Here is a 19,545-nt window from a genome sequence, read left to right as displayed (position 1 = left end):
GAAACTCCCAAACTCACAAGAGAGTTCATTGGAAATACCCACAGGGTCCTAGAACATACACAAACCCATCTACCCAGGAACCAGAAGGGCCAAATTTGCTTGTGGAAAGCGAGGGAAGTGAATGAAAGCCAGCCAAGAGCTGAGCAAGTGGCATTGTTCCCTCTCTAACTCCTCCCCCACATACAGCGCCACAAGCCAGGATGTGGCTTGCCCCACCCTGGTGAATACCTAAGGCCCCACTCCTAACAACGTAAGAGGTGTGCCAGGACGAAGAAATATGGCCTAGATGAAAGAACAGATGGAAGCTCCAAAAACAGAACTAAGTGATGAAGAGATAGCCACCCTATCAGGTGCAGAGTCCAAAACATTGGTAATCAGGGTGCCTTCCCTTTTTCCTCTATTTTGGGCCATACTCAACCACAAATGATTGAGTATGGTCACAAAGTAGAGGAAAAAGGGAAGGCTACGCCAAGAAAATAAAGAAAAATATACAGGGAACCAACAGTGACAGGAAGGAAAACTGAGATTCGAATCAACTATTTGTAACAGAAGGAAGAAATAAACATTCAACCAGAACAGAATGAAGAAACCAGAATTCAAAAAAATAGGAGAGGCTTGGGAACCTCCAGGACAACTTTAAACATTCCAACATCCTAATCATAGAGGTGCCAAAAGGAGAAGAGGAAGACCAAGACATTTAAAACTTACTTGAAAAAATAATGAAGGATTCTGCCCAAGATGGAGGTGTAGGTAGAAATACTGTGCCTCCTCACACAACCAAAATTAAGGACAACAAAGATTTAGAAACAAAACACAGCCAGAACAGACAGAAAATTGAACTGTACGGAAGTCCGGCAACCATTCATCCAGACCGAAAAGAGGGGCAGAGTCCACCGGTGGAGAGGGGTTGCCCCAGGAAGAGGTGGTGGTTGGCAGACCTGGGAGCGCAGGCAGCACGAACGAGCAGACCCAGTGAAACACGCAAGGTGATTGGCTGACTGTGGACACACATTTGCACTCAGATAAACCAGGCAAAAACGGGCAGCAAGACAGACCACGCAACCCAGGGTCCCAGTGACGGGAAATAAAGCCTAAAAGCACCGATTGAAAACACTTGGTAGGGGTTGCGGTGCTGGGACAGGCTCCCAGCCTCACAGGAGAGTTCACTGGAGAGACCCACAGGGTCCTGGAACGTGCACAAGCCCACCCACCCGGGAACCAGCACCAGAAGGGCCCAGTTTGCTTGTGTGAAGCAGCAGAGGGGACTGGGATCCAAGGGAGAGTGGAACAAGCGCCATTGTTCCCTCTCTGACCCATCCCCCACATACAGCATCACAACCCAGTGACTGGGTTGCTCTGCCCTAGTGAACATCTAAGGCTCCACCCCTCATACCTAACAGGCACAACCAGACCAAAAAATTATGGCTCAAACAGAAGAACAAATCAAAGCCCCAGAGCCAGTACTTCTAAGCAACCAAGAGATAGCCAACCTATCAGATGCACAGTTCAAAACACTGGTGATCAGGATGCTCACAGAACTGGTTGATTTTAGTCACAAATTAGAGGAACATATGAAGGCTAAACTAATTGAAATGAAGGGAAATGCACAGGAAACCAATAGTGATGGAAAGAAAACTGGGACTCAAATCCAGGGAGTGTACCAGAAGGAAGAAAAAAATGACCAAACAGAAAAATATGAAGAAACAAGAATTCCAAATAATGAGGCCAGGCTTAGGAACCTCCAGGTCATCTTTAAATGCTCCAACATCTGAATTATAGGGGTACCAGAAGGGGGAGAGGAACAGTCACGAGTGGAAACCTTATTCGAACAAATAATAAAGGAGAACTTCCCCAATCTGGCAAAGAAAATACACTTCTAGGAAGTCCAGGAAGCTCAGAGAGTCCCAAAGAAGGTAGACGCAAGATGGAACGCAGCAAGGCACGTCATCATTACATTAGCCAAGATTAAAATGAAGGAGAGAATCCTACAAGCAGCAAGAGATAAGGGGACAGTCACCTACAAAGGAGTTCCCATCAAACTGTCAGCTCATTTCTCAGAAGAGACCTTGCAGACAAGAAAGGGCTGGAAAGAAGTATTCCAAGTCATGAAAGGAAAGGACCTACATCCATGATTGCTCTATCCAGCAAAGCTTTCATTTAGAATGGAAGAGCAGATAAAGTGTTTCTCAGATAAGATCAAGTTCAAGGAGTTCATCATCACCAAGTCCTTATTATATGAAATGGTAAAGGAACTTAGAAAAAGATAAAAAAGATGAACAGTGAAAGGACAGCAGACTCACAGTTATTAACAACCACACCTAAAACAAAATCAAACTAAGCAGACAGCTAGAACAGGAGCAGAGCCACAGAAATGGAGATCACATGGAAGGTTAACAGCAGAAGAGTGGGAAGAGGAGAGAGGGGGAAAAGGTACAGAGAATAAGTAGCATAGAAGGTGGGAAGAAAATAGGGGACGGGCAAGAGTGGTATGGGAAACATAGAATCTAAAGAACTTATGACACATGGATATGAACTAAAGAGGAATGTGGGTGGGAGAGGGTGTGCAGGGTGGAGGGGAATGAAGGAAGGAAAATGGGACAAGTGTAGTAGCATAATCAATAAAGTATATTATTAAGGTTTTTTTTTTAATTAAAAAAATAGTGAAGGAGAACTTCCCCAATTTGGCAAAGGAAACAGACTTCCACAAAGTCCAGGGAGCCCAGAGAGTCCCAAAGAAGTTGGATCCAAGGAAGCACACACTAAGGCACATCATAATTACATTAACCAAGATTCAAGATAGGGAAGAGAATCTTAAAAGCAGCAAGAGAAAGGGAGACAGTTACCTAAGGAGTTCCCTTAAGACTATTAGCTGGTTTCTCAAAAGAAACCTTGCAGGCAAGAAGGGGTGGAAAGAAATATTTGAAGTCATGAAAAATAAGGACCTTCATCCAAGATTGCTGTATCCAGCAAAGCTATCATTCAGAATGGAAGGGTAGATGAAATGCTTCCCAGATGAGGTCAAGTTAAAAGAGTTCATCACCAAGCAATTATTATTACATGAAATGTTAAAAGGATTATCTAAGAAGAAGATGATAAAAAATATGAACAGTAAAATGATAAACTCACAACTATTAACAACTGAACCTAAATAAAAGCAAACTAAGCAACAACTAGAACAGAAACAGAAACACAGAAATGGAGATCTCATAGAGGATTATCAGCAGGAAGTGGGAAGGAGAAAATGGGGGGAAACGGAACAGGGAGTAAGAAGCGTAAATGGTAGGTAGGAAATAGACATGGGGATGCTAAGAATAGTGCAGGAAATGGAGAAGCCGAATAACTTACATGTATGACCCATGGGCATGAACTAAGGGGCAGGGAATGCTGGTGGGAGGGGGTGCAGGGCAGAGGGGAATAAAGGGGAGAAGAAAATGGGACAACCGAAATTCCATAATCAACAAAATATACTTTAAGAAATTGAAAGAATTTTTTTAAGTATCTTCTAATTCTTCTAAAGAGAGCACTTATTTTGTGTGTATTGACAGGGATATGAAGATTGGTTACGACATAACTCAGATAATGAAGTAAATGGAGCTCCTGTTTATGTTGTTCGAAGTGGTGGCCTTGTAAAAACTAGATCAAAAAACATTCGGGTATGTACTTAGTAAATAATGGATATCAAATATATTTTGGTGTCACAAAATATAATCTGATTGTATTTTAATTAAAAACCTACTTTCTTGCATTAAAATATTGGGCTAGACCACTTGGTTAGAACCCAGTAAAGTAAGCCCGTGCCTTTTAAAATCAGTATATTCACTCTCCCCAAAATTCTTCTTAGGTGGGTGATATTGTTCGAATAGCCAAAGATGAAATTTTCCCTGCAGATTTGGTGCTTCTGTCCTCAGATCGACTTGATGGTTCTTGCCACATTACAACTGCTAGTTTGGATGGAGAAACTAACCTGAAGGTTTGTACATGTGTACGCATCAGTGTTCTTGGTGAACAGAATGTCTTTGTGTTATAGTGATAGGTAATTTTCTTTGCTTAAGGTAATGAAGTTTGACCAGGTAAATTCATTCAATTCACTAAAATTTTTAAGCATTTTTAAGTTTTTTTTAAAAAAATGTTATATATTTATTTCAAGTGTAACTTTACATGGTTTAGTCAAGTTAAAGAAAACTGGGAAGTGTTTTTAGGAAAAATAAAATATATTAATATTTTGGTGCCTTTTTAGATGAGGGGACTTTGAAATAGATGGAGATGTAAAGTACAGCATAGGGAATGTAGTCAACGCTATTGTAATAATTATATTGGGTGTTGGATTGGTTCTAGATTTATTGGGGTGATCACTTCATAAGTTAAATAAATGTCTAATCATGCAGTTGTACATGTGAAACTAGTATAATACTGTATATCAACTATAATAGAGTCTAAAAAATTATTTTTTTTAAAAAGATAATATATAGGGTCCCATTTGGGTCTTGAAACTTCAGTTTAATCCTCTTTTTAGACACATGTGGCAGTCCCGGAAACAGCACTATTACAGACAGTTGCCAGTTTGGACACTCTTGTAGCTGTGGTAGAGTGTCAGCAGCCAGAGGCCGACTTGTACAGGTATGGTGTGACACTCAGCATAGTCATTTTAAGTCCCGTTACAGATCTCACTTTTACAGTTATAAACATACAGTGGAATCTTTAGCTAATTGAAGACATTATTGAGGGGAAGGAGATGGAAAGGTCAGTTCAGGGGGAAAAGGTTAAAAGCAGAATTTGCTAGAATTCTAATCCAAAGTGTTAATTCAGAAGCAGTGCTTACATTCAAATGTTCTGTTTTATTACCTTTTACTTCTATATGAACTGGCTTTATAACTATAATGCTAAACTTTATAACTATAAAAGTAGTTGTAGGAAAAGTAAAATTATTTCTTTAAAAGAAAGTAATCGTGTGTGTGTACTCCATGAAGGTAAGGGCTCTATAATATGTCTTTGTGTTCCCTGGGAACTAACTCCTTTTAACATTATAATTTACTAAATGCAGTGTAAGTCACCTTTCAGTAATATGCTAATTATTGTGGGCTATGGGATAGAAACAACTTTTTATTATTAAAGTGAAATATTCAACTCATTTTTACTTAGTAACTGGTGATAGAATATAAATTAACCACCAGATTGTAAAATTCACCTTCAGCTTATCAAATGATTTGTCTCCCTCTATTGGTTGAAGTGTTCACATTTTATCATTAGTCATTGGCTTTTCCATAATCTCTTAACATAATTTGTTTGGGATCTATATACTATTTATAATGGAATCTTTCTCTATGTGATGTTATACAAATTTACAGTTTCATCACAGTCAAAGGCATAGAGTTTTCCAATTAACTATGAAAATTCAGGGTTCTATTCTTGAAGAGCAGTAAAACTATAAGATTTATCTGTAAAGAATTTAGTAGTTTAACATTTCTATATTCCTATTATTTTCTTGTCTCAAACAGTGGTGTTATAAAAAGTTGTTAAAAATTTGAAAATGGAGCATTAAGTAGGCATAAGATTTATGTGAGCTCAAATATGACTAATGTGTTGATGGATGGTTTTCATATTATCTTGGAAAATGTGGAAAAAGTTAAAACTTTTTTTAATAGTAAGTAATTCACTGCTAAATACAAGGTGTTCCTCTTTATTTTCTCTTTTCCTCTTCCTTACTGAAAGTATATATTTTGTTTTAAATATAAAGGTAACTACTACAGAACACTTACGTAATGGAAAGATAACTCATAATTAAATGTATTACTATTTTTGTTCATTCATTCAACAAGTTACTGTTGAGCACTGATGTACTCATTATGGTAGGTAAGAAATAAGATGATTCGGCATGGATTCTGTCTTTGAGAAACTCAGCTGTAAAGATGATATATACATAAAATTACATTTTTCCACTTTTCTATGTGCTGCTTATAAGGGCAATACTGAAAGCACTTTATGTATCTACCTAGGAGAGTGCTTAAGTGGATATATGTGGTACAGATATAACAGGGGCATATATAAATTATAAAAAATGTTTTCAGAGAACTTGATGACACAGAAATATACTGAAATATAATCTTATATTAGATACAGAATTGTAGCTTTAATACAATCCCCATTATATTTTTTAAATATGTATTTTATGTATTTGATAGATAGTTTAGGATAAATAATAGGTAGGTACAGAGAGAAAGAAAAACCTAGAGGAATTACAGTCAGCTGTTTTTTATTTGCTTTTTTTCTCCATATTTTCTAGTATTTCTTCCAAGAATATGGATTGCTTTTCTAATTTAAAAAAAAGTGTTTTCCATTTTACTGTACAATATTCTTAATCTTTTTTTAAAAATTTTATTTATTTTCAGAGAGAGGGGAAGGGAGGGAGAGAGGGCAAGAAACATTGATGTGTGAGAGAAATACCAATCAGTTGCTTCTTGCACACCCCCAACCAGGGACCTGGCGGGCAACCCAGGCAGGTGGCCTGACTGGGAATAGAACCAGTGACCTTTAAGTTTCCAGGCAGGCCGAATCCAGTGAGCCATACCAGCCAGGGCCTTAATAATAATTTCTAATGGCTGCATAATCGTGTAAGTGTACTAGAACCTAGCCATTATCTAATCTTTCAATATCTAACTCTTAAACTGTTTTGCTATTATGAATATTGTGTGGTACTTTATTACAAATAACTTCATCAATGCAAAATTCAGTGGTTGGATAGTTCATCGTTTCTCTTCTCTGATACAATTAATTCACTTGCCTCCCAGGATACTTCTCCTCTTGGTTTTTCTCCTTTCAGTCTCTTTTGCTGATTTCTCCTCTTCTCTCTGACTTCTGTGTTAGAGTGCACTAGGACAGGACTGTCCTTGGTCCTCTTCCCTTCCCTGCCTATACTTTTTACTATCTACACTCACACCGTTGATGATTTCATCCAAGGTGATGGCTTTAAAGACCATCTACATGCTAACTCCCAGATTCATATCTTGATTCCACACTTTCCCAAATTTCAGACTCTCATATCCAACTTCATGTTCTATAGCTCTGCTTACATTTAGAAGAACTCTAAATTAGTCATGTTGAGAACAGAGCTTCTGACCTTCCCTATGAATCTTTTTATCTGAACAGTCTTTCCTGTCTCAGTTGAAGATAGTCTGTCCATCCAAATTCTTCAGGCCCAAACCCCTGGAGCCAGCCATGACTCCCCACATCCCCTCTCTGCTAACGCCTTCTAACTCCCTCTCTCACATCTCATCCAACCCATCAGGACATTATTGGTTTACCTGTAAAATATAACCAGAATTTGATCCTCTTTCACTAATTTCACTGCTACGAATTTGGTGTGAGCCAGCATCATCTCCTACCTGGCTTACTGCTATCAGGGGCATTCTTACCAGATTTTCTGTTTCAACTCTCCTTTCTCTTGCAGTCTGTTCTCACAAAACCAGGCGGACTTATCCTTTTAAAATGTGAGTGCGATCATGTCATTCCTCTGCTAAAACCCTGCAGTGGCTTTTTCATCTCACTGAGTCAAAAACCCATGTCTTTATAATGACCTGTAAGACCTCACTGAATGATTGCCCCTATCCCCAGCCTTTCCTCCCTGACCTAATTTCTGACCACTCTCCCTCTTGTTCACACATCAGCTATACTGGCCTCCTTATTTTCCTTTGAACATACAGATTCACTGCCACCTTTTCACTGGCAATTCCTTGTCTTAACTCCTTTACCACCTTCTAGTCTATGTTTAAATCACCTATGAGGCCAACTTTGAATATTTAATACTGCACCCTAATTCTTTTTACCCTGTTCTGCTTTTCCTTTTTATAACACATAGTAATACCTCTTTGTATATTATGCAATTTATTTGTTTATTGTTTATTATCTCCAACTACAGTGTAAACTGAAGGGCAGGCATTTCTGTGTGCTTTATTCACTAATGCATCCCAAGCACCTAGAACAGATCTAGCATAGGAGGCCTTACTATGTATTTGTTGACAAGGGAAAAAACAGATATCTTGATGTACTTATATTTATGCAGTTAAATTTTTCCTTTTATTGAATTGCTTGTGATATAGGCAAGCAAATTTGTGTGTGTAGTTCCCTTTACTATTTAATTGATGTACTTGAACAATACTAGGCACATTGTAGACACTCAATAAATATCTATTCAATGAGTGATGAATGATAGAGTTCCAAAATATTACTCAGAGGGTGTGTGAACATTTCTGTTGCCCATTCATTCCTCCATCAGATATTGAGTGCCTCCAATAATTGAGTCATAGTACTGGACACTGAGAATACTGTGCTCACTCAGCAGCACGTACACTCAAATTGAGAATACAGTGGTAACAAAACAGTGATCGTTCTTGCCTCCTACAGTTTGTAATCTAATAGTAGATTCCCGAAGGACATCAGTAATCCAGTAGAATTCCTGGATTCTACTGGAAGAACCCAGTAATTCCTGAAGAAAAGGAATTACTGGATTAAAGTACTAATAGAGTTTGGCCTTTCATAAACATACTGACACTTTATCAAAAGCATTGGACTAATTTTTATTGCCATGAGCAAAGTATAAGTTTATGGGTTTTTTATTGTTTCAGAATTATACTAGTATTAAATATTACAGTTTTAAATTTTTTGTTAATTTTGTAGATAATAGTTTCATAGTTTTAAAACTCTGGTTTTAACTTACTTTTTATTAGAAAGGCTAAACATTTTTGTTTATTTTCTCCCTTGAGCATTGTTAAATCCTCCCTAATTACCTGTTGATTAACTGGGTTACATTATATGTTTTAAAGAACTTTAATAGCTTATTGCGAGAGGCTAGAATAGGATGGGAAATGAACTTTGCCGTACAACTGGAAGAGGTGAAGACCAGGAGAGCCTTTTGTTTAGGAGCAGCCTCTCCATTTTCTTTTCCTCGGCTCCTTTACTCCTTTAGTTTTTTATTCTTTCCACCTCTTAATTGTTTAGGCTCTGACTTAGCACTTCCACTTCTACGAATTTTTGCATAACAAAATAATGAAATTCTACTATTCCTAGGGACTTACCTTAATTAAAATGTGAAAAGTTATGTACACAGGTTTTTCAGGGCTGCATGGTTTAGACCAGAGATTTTCAGCTGGTGTGCCACAAGAATTTTTAAAACATGCAATACCCGACTACTTACTTAGGGGCACTGACCTCTTTTCCCTTAGATTGCCAAATAAAAAATGACTACAGCCAGTACAACAATAGCTGTCAGTGTGAATAAATCAAAATTAAACCTATTTTTTGTTAGACCAGCAAAAAAGTATTTTTTGGTGTTCTGCAGAATTTTAGTAGTTTATGCAATGGAAATGTTGAAAATCACTGGTTTAGACTATCTGTAAGTTGGAGAAAACATAAGCTCCCATCAGTAGTGAATTGTTGAAATGTTATATATACCCAACCCCAAAATGCAATATTATGTGCAGCCATGAAAAATAATGGTGTGGTTCAGTGGGTTGGGTGTCATCTCCAAACCAGAGGGCTATGGGTCAGGGCACATGCCTGGGCTGCCCGCCAGGTCCCTGGTTGGGGGCGTGGGAGAGGCAGCCGATCAGTGTTTCTCTTACACATCGATGTTTCTCTCCCTCTCTTTTTCTCTTCCCCTCTCTCTAAGAATAAATAAATAAAATATTTTTTAAAATAATGATGTAGATCTGTGTTTTTGACAGGACAAATTAAGGGGGGGTAGAATGTTACCAACACTATTTATGGTATGACTTTGTTTTTTAAAAGATACATGTTTATCTGTATGTGCGTGGAAAATGTATTCCAAAATAACAGCAGTGTTTGTGTTTGAGTAATGGGATTACCTGTGGTAGTATTTATTTCCCTGTTAATATCTTCTTTATTTGAATCATTTTATATCAAAAAGAGAATAATAAAACAATTTTTTCTTGGAAACAAATTAAAGTGTGACTTTGGAGAAAGGGCTAAGGAAAGTGCAGGATGAGTTCATCCAGCATGGAACTGACATGAGCCAACAGGGAGTGCCTTAGAATCAGGGAGAACAGGACAGAGAAATGAAGGGAAACAGTAATTCTCTTACTGGAATCATGCTCAGGAAAATCGAAAGAGTGGTCTGCATCATCTCCGAAGGTTGTCCAGAGAGACTGCAGATGAACTGGTGCTTTACATCGAAATCCAAGGTTGACGCTGGAAACAAGATTACATAAAATCCATGAAATGGAAATTTAAAAATAAATAAATAAATTAATTAATTAATTAATGCTCTTCTGTGATACAGGCAGTCGAAGCAAGCAGAACTAAGAGATTTGCAAGAAACAATGAAGCCAAAGGGACAAAGCATCTGTGACCTGGAAATAGAAGGAATAATAGGGGACATTTGATAGGGAATGCTTAATACTGCTTTGCCTAGTTAAGTGATTAACATGACACTCTGACAGAATCTGCTTCAACTCAAAATTTACTTCTCACTGTAGTAGAAAGTAATTGTCCATTTGAATTAACTCTGTGCTATGGAGCTGTTTTGGTAGAAGTTGGGAGTGAGGCCAGGTAATGAATATTTCATGGATAACCTTAGAAGCTCTGGAGTTCACTGATAGGTTTTTGCTTACTACTCTGTTGCCACCACTTGACTTACACATAGTAGTTGTTCAGTGAGTATTTGTTGGATGAATGAATATAAGAATAAGTAAATGAATGATTCCAATCACAGGAAGGAGTCTTATTTAGTAAACTGATGAAATATGTGAGTATTCATTAATGGCTTAATAATGTATACATCATTGTGTAGCAATTACAAATTCTCATGATGGAGAAGCTAATAATAGTAATATAACATTTAAAGATTTTATTTACTTACTTTTAGACAAAGGGATAGAGAGGGAAAAAGAGTGGGAAAGAAACATGTAAGTGTGAGAGAGAATCGTTCTTAAGTTGCCTCCTGCCTGTACTGCAACTGGGAACCAGCCTTCAGCTCAAGCATGCGCCCTGACTGGAAATCGAACCAGCAGCCTTTCACTTTGCAGGACAGCCAGCCACGCTCAACTAAATGAGCCATGCTGGCTGAGGCAATAATATAATTTAAATCACCACTCTGAAAACACTTTTTCATTGATTACCTCATTCACAGCTGTAGTGAGGTGGCAAGAATATTACAATTTTGAAAGCTTAATGACTATAAGTTCTAACATGATTGTTGAACCATATATATATATATGTATATGTGTGTGTGTGTGTGTGTGTGTGTATATATATATATATATAAAGGTTGGTTTGGCGTCACATATAAGAATAGTGCCAAAAGTATCTAAAGTTTTCCGCCTGTTGATGGCATAAGTAATTTATCATTGTTTTTTGTTTGTTTTGTAACATGCTGAATTCTTTGATAGATTCATGGGACGAATGATAATAACTCATCAAATGGAAGAAATTGTAAGGTAAGAATAAATTTACATTGTGGGAGAGACTAAAACCAAGTTAAAGGTGTATTAGGTGAACAAGCTGCACATAATGGAAAAGGTTCATTTAAAAGCACTTAGCACTTTATCTTCTAGTAATTTGTAGCGTCAGCAAGTGAGGATGAAGCAAATTTCATGAAATATCAAAATAATTTAGGAAGATTATTCGTATACTTGTATTTCTTTTTCTTAACATTTTTTTATTTTTTAAAGAATTTATTTTTATTTTTAGAAAGGGGAAGGGAAGGAGAAAGAGGGGGAGAGAAATATCAGTGTGTGCTTGCCTCTCACGTGCTCTGCACTGGAGGCCTGCCCTGAGATCCAGGCATGTGCCCTGACCGGAAACTGAACCGGAGACCCTTTGGCTCGCAGTTTACGCTCAATCCACTGAGCTATGCCAGCCAGGGCATTTGTATTTCTTTTTCTAATAATATCAGGTAGTAACGTAAAAGGAAGGAGACATTCTTAATCAAATTCTTGCCTACCACATTTAAAATCTAGAATACAAAAAATGTTTTATATAATGTTTAACAAGCATAAATGTTTCGGGCTTACTCATTTCAAAATCATTTAGTATAAACTAGAGTATTTAGTGGTCAGTTCAGCACCTCTTAGTTACTCTTCTAATTAGTTATTTTGTTTGGCTGGTTGTTTTGGTTTGTTTTTCCTCAATATTCAGGTTAATTTCTGGCTACTACATGACAGGCCTTGGGGTCATTTCCAAGATTTGCTTACAGGGTGAGATTACATTGTTATGACCACGAAGCCAAATTTAAAATAAATCTTGGAATCATCCCTTAAACTTCTAAACCAAATTAGCATTTTACCTTTTTATTAGAAATATGTTTAATTAAATTGGCTGCTTGAAATAAATCACTGACATGAAAAGTTGAGTATTTTTTAAATGAATTCCTCTAGACAAGCTACCAAAAATATCATGTATCAGCACTGATTCACATTTCCTATAAACATTAACACAGGAGCATGTTTAATGAACTCTGTCATAAAGTCTTTTGAGGTGTAGGGCCCCTGCTTTAAATAACTATGACTAGGTTTTTATTTTGATTTCTGTAGTGACTTAATAAGATAGATGTGTGGCTCTATAGTCTGAATTTCATTAGATATTGTGGCTAATAAAAGGAAAGACCAATTATGTTCCCTCGGCCCCTAGCATAGTTAAAAAAAGAGCCATGTTCTTTGTTGAAGCAACCAGAGTATGCTGATGAATTACCTTTTAATTTGAAGCTTTCTGTCAGTATATCCCAGTTGTATATGCCGCTCACCACTGTGAGCTCAGTTTTTCTATTCATTGTTAAGAGTCAACACCAAGTGAAAAAGAGCTATTTTGTGGCTCCCGGTTAATTGATTTTGGAATATCCATGTAGTGTGTTCCAAATATGACTAGCTATTAAAACCGTACTTGTTAATCATGTCCCAAATATCTGGTCCTCCTTGGTTCATTGGATTTTTTTTTTAGAGTGTCTGGGTTTGCAGACATCTTCAGAATTGGTCCCAATCCTGTTTGATTTGGATGACTTTATAGGTGTGTTTCAGAAAAGTATAAGGGACGTCAACAAAATATAAGGCTTTTTAACTTATCCATAACAGAGTCTTATCATTTTGCTCTCACTAAAAAAGTACAATTTCCTTTCTAGTTATTTCTTCTAATTTCATATCTCCTTTATGGAGAGAAATTTAAACAGCAAGAAGACCCGTGCTCCAAGAAGTATGCAATGCAAGTAGTCAAGTTGTAGTGTCAGTTGTGCCTAGAAAAGAACTAACTCACTTACTACCTGTTTTATAATCCAGAGTAATCTTAATTGTGCAGAACTCATGCATTGGTATACAAATCACACTACAATTTATGTCAATAATGCATTTAATTCTCTATTTCCTTCAAAAACTATTTATTAGCTTTGTTCAAAATTTCTCTGTTCTGTTAAATGTTTTAAAATCATTGCTTAACCTTTTATTTTGTTGTGTTCTTTGTTTAAAATTTTTGGAACTGGTCTGGTGGCTTTGTGAGTTTATTTACCAGCATAATTTATTTCTGAGCCACTGATCTTAAAGTGACTGAAATGCTAAAGCAGGTGGTTTTGTTTTGATGACTAATATTGTGATCAACCTAGATAATAGCTGAGATTTTGCATTTGTATAAAAGTAGTGTTGTAACCATAACTCAACTACTTTTCTGTGGAAAATGACGTTTTAGAATTTAATTAAAATTTTAATATAGTTAATGCTTTTTTTTCCCCCTTAGACCTCTGGGACCAGAGAGTCTCTTGCTTCGTGGAGCCAGATTAAAAAACACAAAAGAGATTTTTGGTTTGTATATTTTGAACACATTTCATTATAGATTCATGCTGATGCTTTATATGAAGTATTTTCAAAAGCACAGCATTTGTGGTCTTTTGGCTGGATAACTTACTACTTAGTTAAATGTTGCCTGTGATAATTTTCTTATAAAGATTGTGTTCATATAATTTTGGTTGTATTTTTTGCTAATAATCCTGTTTTTTGAGTAATAAACTAGAATCTTGCTCTTATATTTTCTTTGTCGATGCTTGTGAAACTGAGTGCTAAGAAGATAATTCTGGCATTCATGGTAGATGAGAATCAGTATAATCCAGCGTCGTGAGGTAGTAAACCACCTGTATAATTAATTCCATTGTGATTATTCTTAGACTGGATGGATAAAAGTGCTGACTAATTCATTCATTCAACAAATTTTCATTGATATGACTATATCAGGTGGATCAAAAGGATGCATAGTGCTCTTGCAGTGGAGATCTGTTAATTAATTAAAAATTAATTACACTAACCAGCTTGTTATTTACTAAATGTTTACAGTTTTGGGGATGCATCCTCATTCTGTTCTTTCATCTGTCTTATCTCTCGCTATGAAGTTTTCTGATTAAAAAATTCATATATTTTTTAAAAAATGGAAAATAGTGTTGGTGAGGATGTGGAGAAATTGGAATCCTCATACATTGCTGATGGGAGTGTAAATGTTACAGCTGCTATACAAAACAGTTCAGCAGTTCCTCAATAAGTGAAATGTAGAATTACTAGGTGACCAAGTGGTTCTACTCCTAGATATATACCCAAAAGAATTGAAAAGATGTTGAAGCAAAGACTTGTACATGAATGCTCAGAACAGCACTATTTACAATAGTCAAAGGGTAGAAGCTACCCAAATGTTCATGAGTAATGAATATATAAACAAAATGTAGGATATCCACATAGTGGAAAATGATTTACTTTAGAAAAGTGGATTACCGATGCACGCTACAACATGGGTAAACATTGACAGCATTGTGCTGAGTGAAAGAAGCCTGACACGAAAAGCCACATATTGTGTGATCCCGTTTATTTGAAGACCCAGAATAGGCAAACTCATTGGAGACAGAAAGTAGATTAACGGGCTGGGTAGTGTAGGGCATGGGGAACACTTCTCGGTGAGTGCGGGTTTTTCTTTGGGGATGATGGCAGTGTTGTCAAGTTGGGTAGTGAGGATGGTCGCACAACACTGGGAATATACTAACTGCCACTGAATTGTACATTTTTAAATGATTAAAATGGTAAATTGTACGTTATAGATGTTTTACCACAATCTAAAAAGAGGAAACCATAATAAATGGCAGAAGCCAGAGAAAAACCTCCAGTGCCAATGCTTTTAAACCCTGTCATGTAGTGCTGTATTTCAGCACATTTCTTTAGCAGTAACAACTTTTCTTGCTCTTAAAAGTTTTGTATTTGAATGTCTTTAGTTGGGTCTGCTCTTGTTGGCCTCAGTACCACCTCTCTCTATTATATCATTCAGGCTGATTTCTATAACTTTGGTTCCCTTTGTATTTGAGTTATAATTCTGCCTTTAAGGAATAATTCTAATGATGAAAATTCCAGGACAAATCTTAAGGAAGAGAGCATGATGAATCCTACACTGTTGCTCAAATCTTACTACTTATGAATGAGCATAAACATTTATTGATTATCTGTTTCTATGCATTTTGCTAATTTGTCATACAAACCTCACAATAAATCTGAGGGGTTTTTTGTTGTTGTTGTTGTTTTCATTTAAAGGTGGGGGAATTGAGACTAGAGAGATTAAATAACTTGCCCAAGGGTACTGAACTAGTAAGTGACAGAGCTAATGTTCACACCAAGGTCTAACTCCAGCAATGTTTTTTATAAGGCTGGGCTTACCTGATTTCATTCACTCCCCAGTTTTAGTCCCACTGTTACTGTCCTTATTCATCTTAAGAGTCATTCACGTGTGCATAAATTTTTCAAATGACCCTTTCCTTGTGTTTATTTACTCTGATAGATTTCCATAGTATCTTTCAGTGCTCATGAAATTATGCCTAGACTCCAATTCTGGCATTCAGGGTTTTTCACACCCCAATCTCAGTCTATTGTCCCAGCTTAACAGAACGTACTTTTCCATGTCTGTCTTTATTGACACTGTTTGCTCTAGCTATAATGGCCTTCCCTGCCATTTTCCCCCCAAATCTTGTTCCTCCATCGATTCCAACTCAGATAGTATTCCTTTTGTTCAAGGATCTCAGTTATAACTATAACTCAGGAACAGAAACTCCAGGAGGCCTTCCTCATCCAGCAGTTTGAGCAACTGGAGTTCCTTCAAATGGAATTGGAAAGCCTTTTTAAATTCCAAAAAAAGGAAAGCCTAATTGTAACAGCTGTCAGAAAATGCATTTTCTTAGATGCTTTCATGTTGGTGAACACATTTCTCTTGTGAAACATTCTAGGGGATTATTTTAAAGAAGTATTTTGTTTTGTTTGCAGGTGTTGCTGTATACACTGGAATGGAAACAAAGATGGCATTAAATTACAAGAGCAAGTCACAGAAACGATCTGCAGTAGAAAAGTAAGAAAACTGTTTTCATTTATTTGCACATAAATATAGCTATGGATGTGCATATTATCTATAAAATATTCTGTGTATAAAAATATTTGATAGGCCCTGGCTGGTGTAGCTCAGTGGATTGAGCGCAGCCTGTGAACCAGACAATCGCGGTTTGATTCCCAGTCAGGGCACATGCCTGGGTTGCAGGCCAGTTCCCTGCAGGCCAGTTCCCAGCAGGGAACGCATGAGAGGCAATCATACATTGATGTTTCTCTCCCTCTCTCCTTCCCCTCTAAAGATGAATAAATTAAAAATTTGATACATATATGTCAAGTCAACACAAGATGGTATCCTTGAGGATAAGGGTAGTTTCTTATATCTTTGTATACATGTAGCATTTTTTTTAAAGATTTTATTTATTTATCTTTAGAGGGGAAGGGAAGGAGAGAGGGAGAGAAACATCAATGTATGGTTGCCTTTCATGCGTCCCCTGCTGGGAACTGGCCTGCAGGGAACTGGCCTGCAACCCTGGTATGTGCCCTGACTAGGAATCGAACCGCGATTGTCTGGTTCGCAGGCCCGCGCTCAATCCACTGAGCTACACCAGCCAGGGCTTACATGTAGCATTTTACACAATGTTTACTTAACATACAGTAGATGCTAAATTATGGCTTTAAAATAAATATTATCCAGTAATAATGGAATCAGTTGATCAGATTAATCCTGCAGATAACAATGATAAAACCCGGACAAAATATTTTTAAAAATAACTATTTGAAAGCTCTGGAGAGTAACAGCAACAACAACAAAAGACAGAAACTGTCAAAGAATCTACTCTTGAAAGATGGCATCAACAAGGGGAAAAATTTAAGAATATAGCTTTTTGCCTGAGGGCACTCTCCAATTCATGTACTGCATGCATAGGGCATCAGAGAGCCAGATTTTTTACAGGCATTTGGAGAAAACTATGTGCGGAGGGGGCCACAGAAGGAAGTGAACTCTAAAGCCTACACATAAGTTATGTCTAAAACCTTGCCTGGCCATTAGACCTGCACATGTGTAGGAGAGGCTCCAGCGGCCTGGGCAATGCAACAGTATGTATTAGCAAGCTGAAAGATCTGAACGGAGTATTCTGTTGCTTCCTGTTGAAGTGCAGACCGTGTGTGGTGTTTGAGCTTAGATAAGTACGTATTTTGGATATTAACCCCTTGTTGGAGCAGATACCTTTTGCTCCAAATGTGGTTGGTTGTCTTTTTGTTTTGTTGGCAGCTCTTTTGCTGCACAGAAGCTTTTTAGTTTGATGTAGTCCCATTCGTTTCTTTTTGCCTTTACTTCCCTTCCCTTTGGGGTCAGATTCATAAAATCTTCTTTAAGGCCAAGGCCTCCAAGTTTAGTTACTATTTATTCTTCCGTGTAACTCATTGTTTCAGATATTATATTTTGGCCTTGGACCCATTTTGAATTAATTTTTGTATATGGGGATGTACTATAGTCTTGTTTCATTCTTTTGCATGTGGCTTTCCAGTTTCCCCAGCACCATCTGTCGGAGAGGCTTTCTTTTCTCCATTGTATGTTTTTGGCTCTTCTTATCAAAAATTATTTGCCTATATACATGTTTATTTCTGGATTTTCAATTTTGTTCCATTGGTTGTGTGTATAGAATAGTATTAGCAAAAAGGATAGCGCAATGGAATGAAATAACAAGTTGAGAAATAAACCTATTCATATATGGTCAACCAAATTTTCATAATTTTCAACCAAAACATCAAGTAAATTCAATGAGGAAAATGGTGGTCTTTTCAACAAATGATATAGCAACAATCAGATATCCATGGGGGGGAATAATACACTTCAACTTCTACCTCCCACCCATATACCAATATGAATCATCTAAACATAATTTTAGGTGTTTCATTTTAGATATGTAGATGAAAAGATAAACATCTTTTTCAAGATGAACATCTAAACATAAAAGCTATCTCTATAGAAAGTTAGAAGAAAACTTAGGAAGATGCATTTATAATCTGGAGATAAGTCAGTGTTTCTTAAGGTACAGAAAGCAATAACCATTAAAATTATAAATGTCCATGAAATTAAAACTTTTGCTCATCAGACTGTTCATTTAAGGAAAGGAACAAACAAGCTATCATCTGGGAGACAATATCCACAAAACATCTGATAAAGGACTTTTGTAAAAACTCCTATAAATCCACTAAAAAGAAAAACAGCCCAATGAAGAAAATGTGTAAAAGATGAAGCAGGTACTTCATGAAGAAAATATACAAATGGCCAATAAGCACATAAAAAATGTTCAACATCATTAATCATGAGAGAAATACAATCTAAAACTACAAACAGGTACCACTTACTGGAAATGCTGAAAGTTAAAAAGATTAAAAGTTCGAAGTATTGGCAAGGATATGGAGTAACTGGATCGCTTCTAAATCTATGGGTCAAAGAGGAAATCTCAAAGAAAACTGTTAAAAATATGTGTGTTAAACAGTGAAAATACAGGGTGTTAAATTTTCAAGGATGTAGCTAAAGTGAAACAGAACCAATAGGTTATATCTGTGAGGAAATTAATGTAGGAATTGGCTCAGAGGGTTACGCGGGCTATGAGGCCCAACCACCTGCCATGTGCAAGCTAGAGAACCAAGGAAAGCTGATGATATAATTCAGTGTGAGTCAAAGGCCAGAGAACCATGGGGCCAGGTATAACCTGGAATCCATAGCCCTGAGAACCAGGAACTCTGACGGCCCAGCTGAGAGAGAGAGAGAATTTGCTCTACCTCCCCCATTTTTGTTCCATTTGGTCCCTCAGTGGATTGGATGATGCCTGCCTACCATGGTGAGGACGTATCACTTTGTTAAGTCTACTGAATCAAAGGCGTATCTGTTCTAGAAACACCCTCACAGACACACTCATAAATAGTGTTTTACTAGCTCTATGGGCTTCCCTTAGCTCAGTCAAGTTGACGCATAAAATTAATTGTAACTGCCCTGGCCGGTGTGGCTCAGTTGGAGTGTCATCCCTCAAAAGGTTGCAGGTTCAGTTCCTGGTCAAGGCACCTGGGTGGATTGTGTGTCCCTGGTTGGGGCGCATATGAGTACAAAAGGCAACCTTTGATTGTTTCTCTCTTTCTCCCTCCCTTCCCTTCTCTCTAAAGTCAATAGGTGTGTCCTCAGGTGAGGATTTAAAAAAAATTCTCA

General features: G+C 37.1%; 1 protein-coding gene across 4 annotated transcripts in view; it reads left to right on the top strand.

Annotated features, from left to right (window-relative positions):
• Positions 1 to 19,545, top strand: part of ATP11B (ATPase phospholipid transporting 11B (putative)) — a 106,718-nt gene that overhangs the window by 34,561 nt on the left and 52,612 nt on the right. For all 4 annotated transcript variants that reach the window (XM_053657598.1, XM_053657594.1, XM_053657595.1 and 1 more), the window contains exons 5-10: positions 3,546 to 3,653; positions 3,842 to 3,970; positions 4,514 to 4,617; positions 11,400 to 11,447; positions 13,729 to 13,793; positions 16,275 to 16,356. In XM_053657598.1, the coding sequence (XP_053513573.1) occupies positions 3,546 to 3,653; positions 3,842 to 3,970; positions 4,514 to 4,617; positions 11,400 to 11,447; positions 13,729 to 13,793; positions 16,275 to 16,356 (536 nt within the window). The remainder of the gene's footprint in view (positions 1 to 3,545; positions 3,654 to 3,841; positions 3,971 to 4,513; positions 4,618 to 11,399; positions 11,448 to 13,728; positions 13,794 to 16,274; positions 16,357 to 19,545) is intronic.

Source organism: Artibeus jamaicensis, unplaced genomic scaffold, assembly GCF_021234435.1.
Source record: "Artibeus jamaicensis isolate MK-2021 breed Jamaican fruit bat unplaced genomic scaffold, CSHL_Jam_final scaffold_474, whole genome shotgun sequence".
NCBI classification, from domain to species: domain Eukaryota; kingdom Metazoa; phylum Chordata; class Mammalia; order Chiroptera; family Phyllostomidae; genus Artibeus; species Artibeus jamaicensis.
This window is presented reverse-complemented; position numbering and strand designations above follow the sequence as displayed.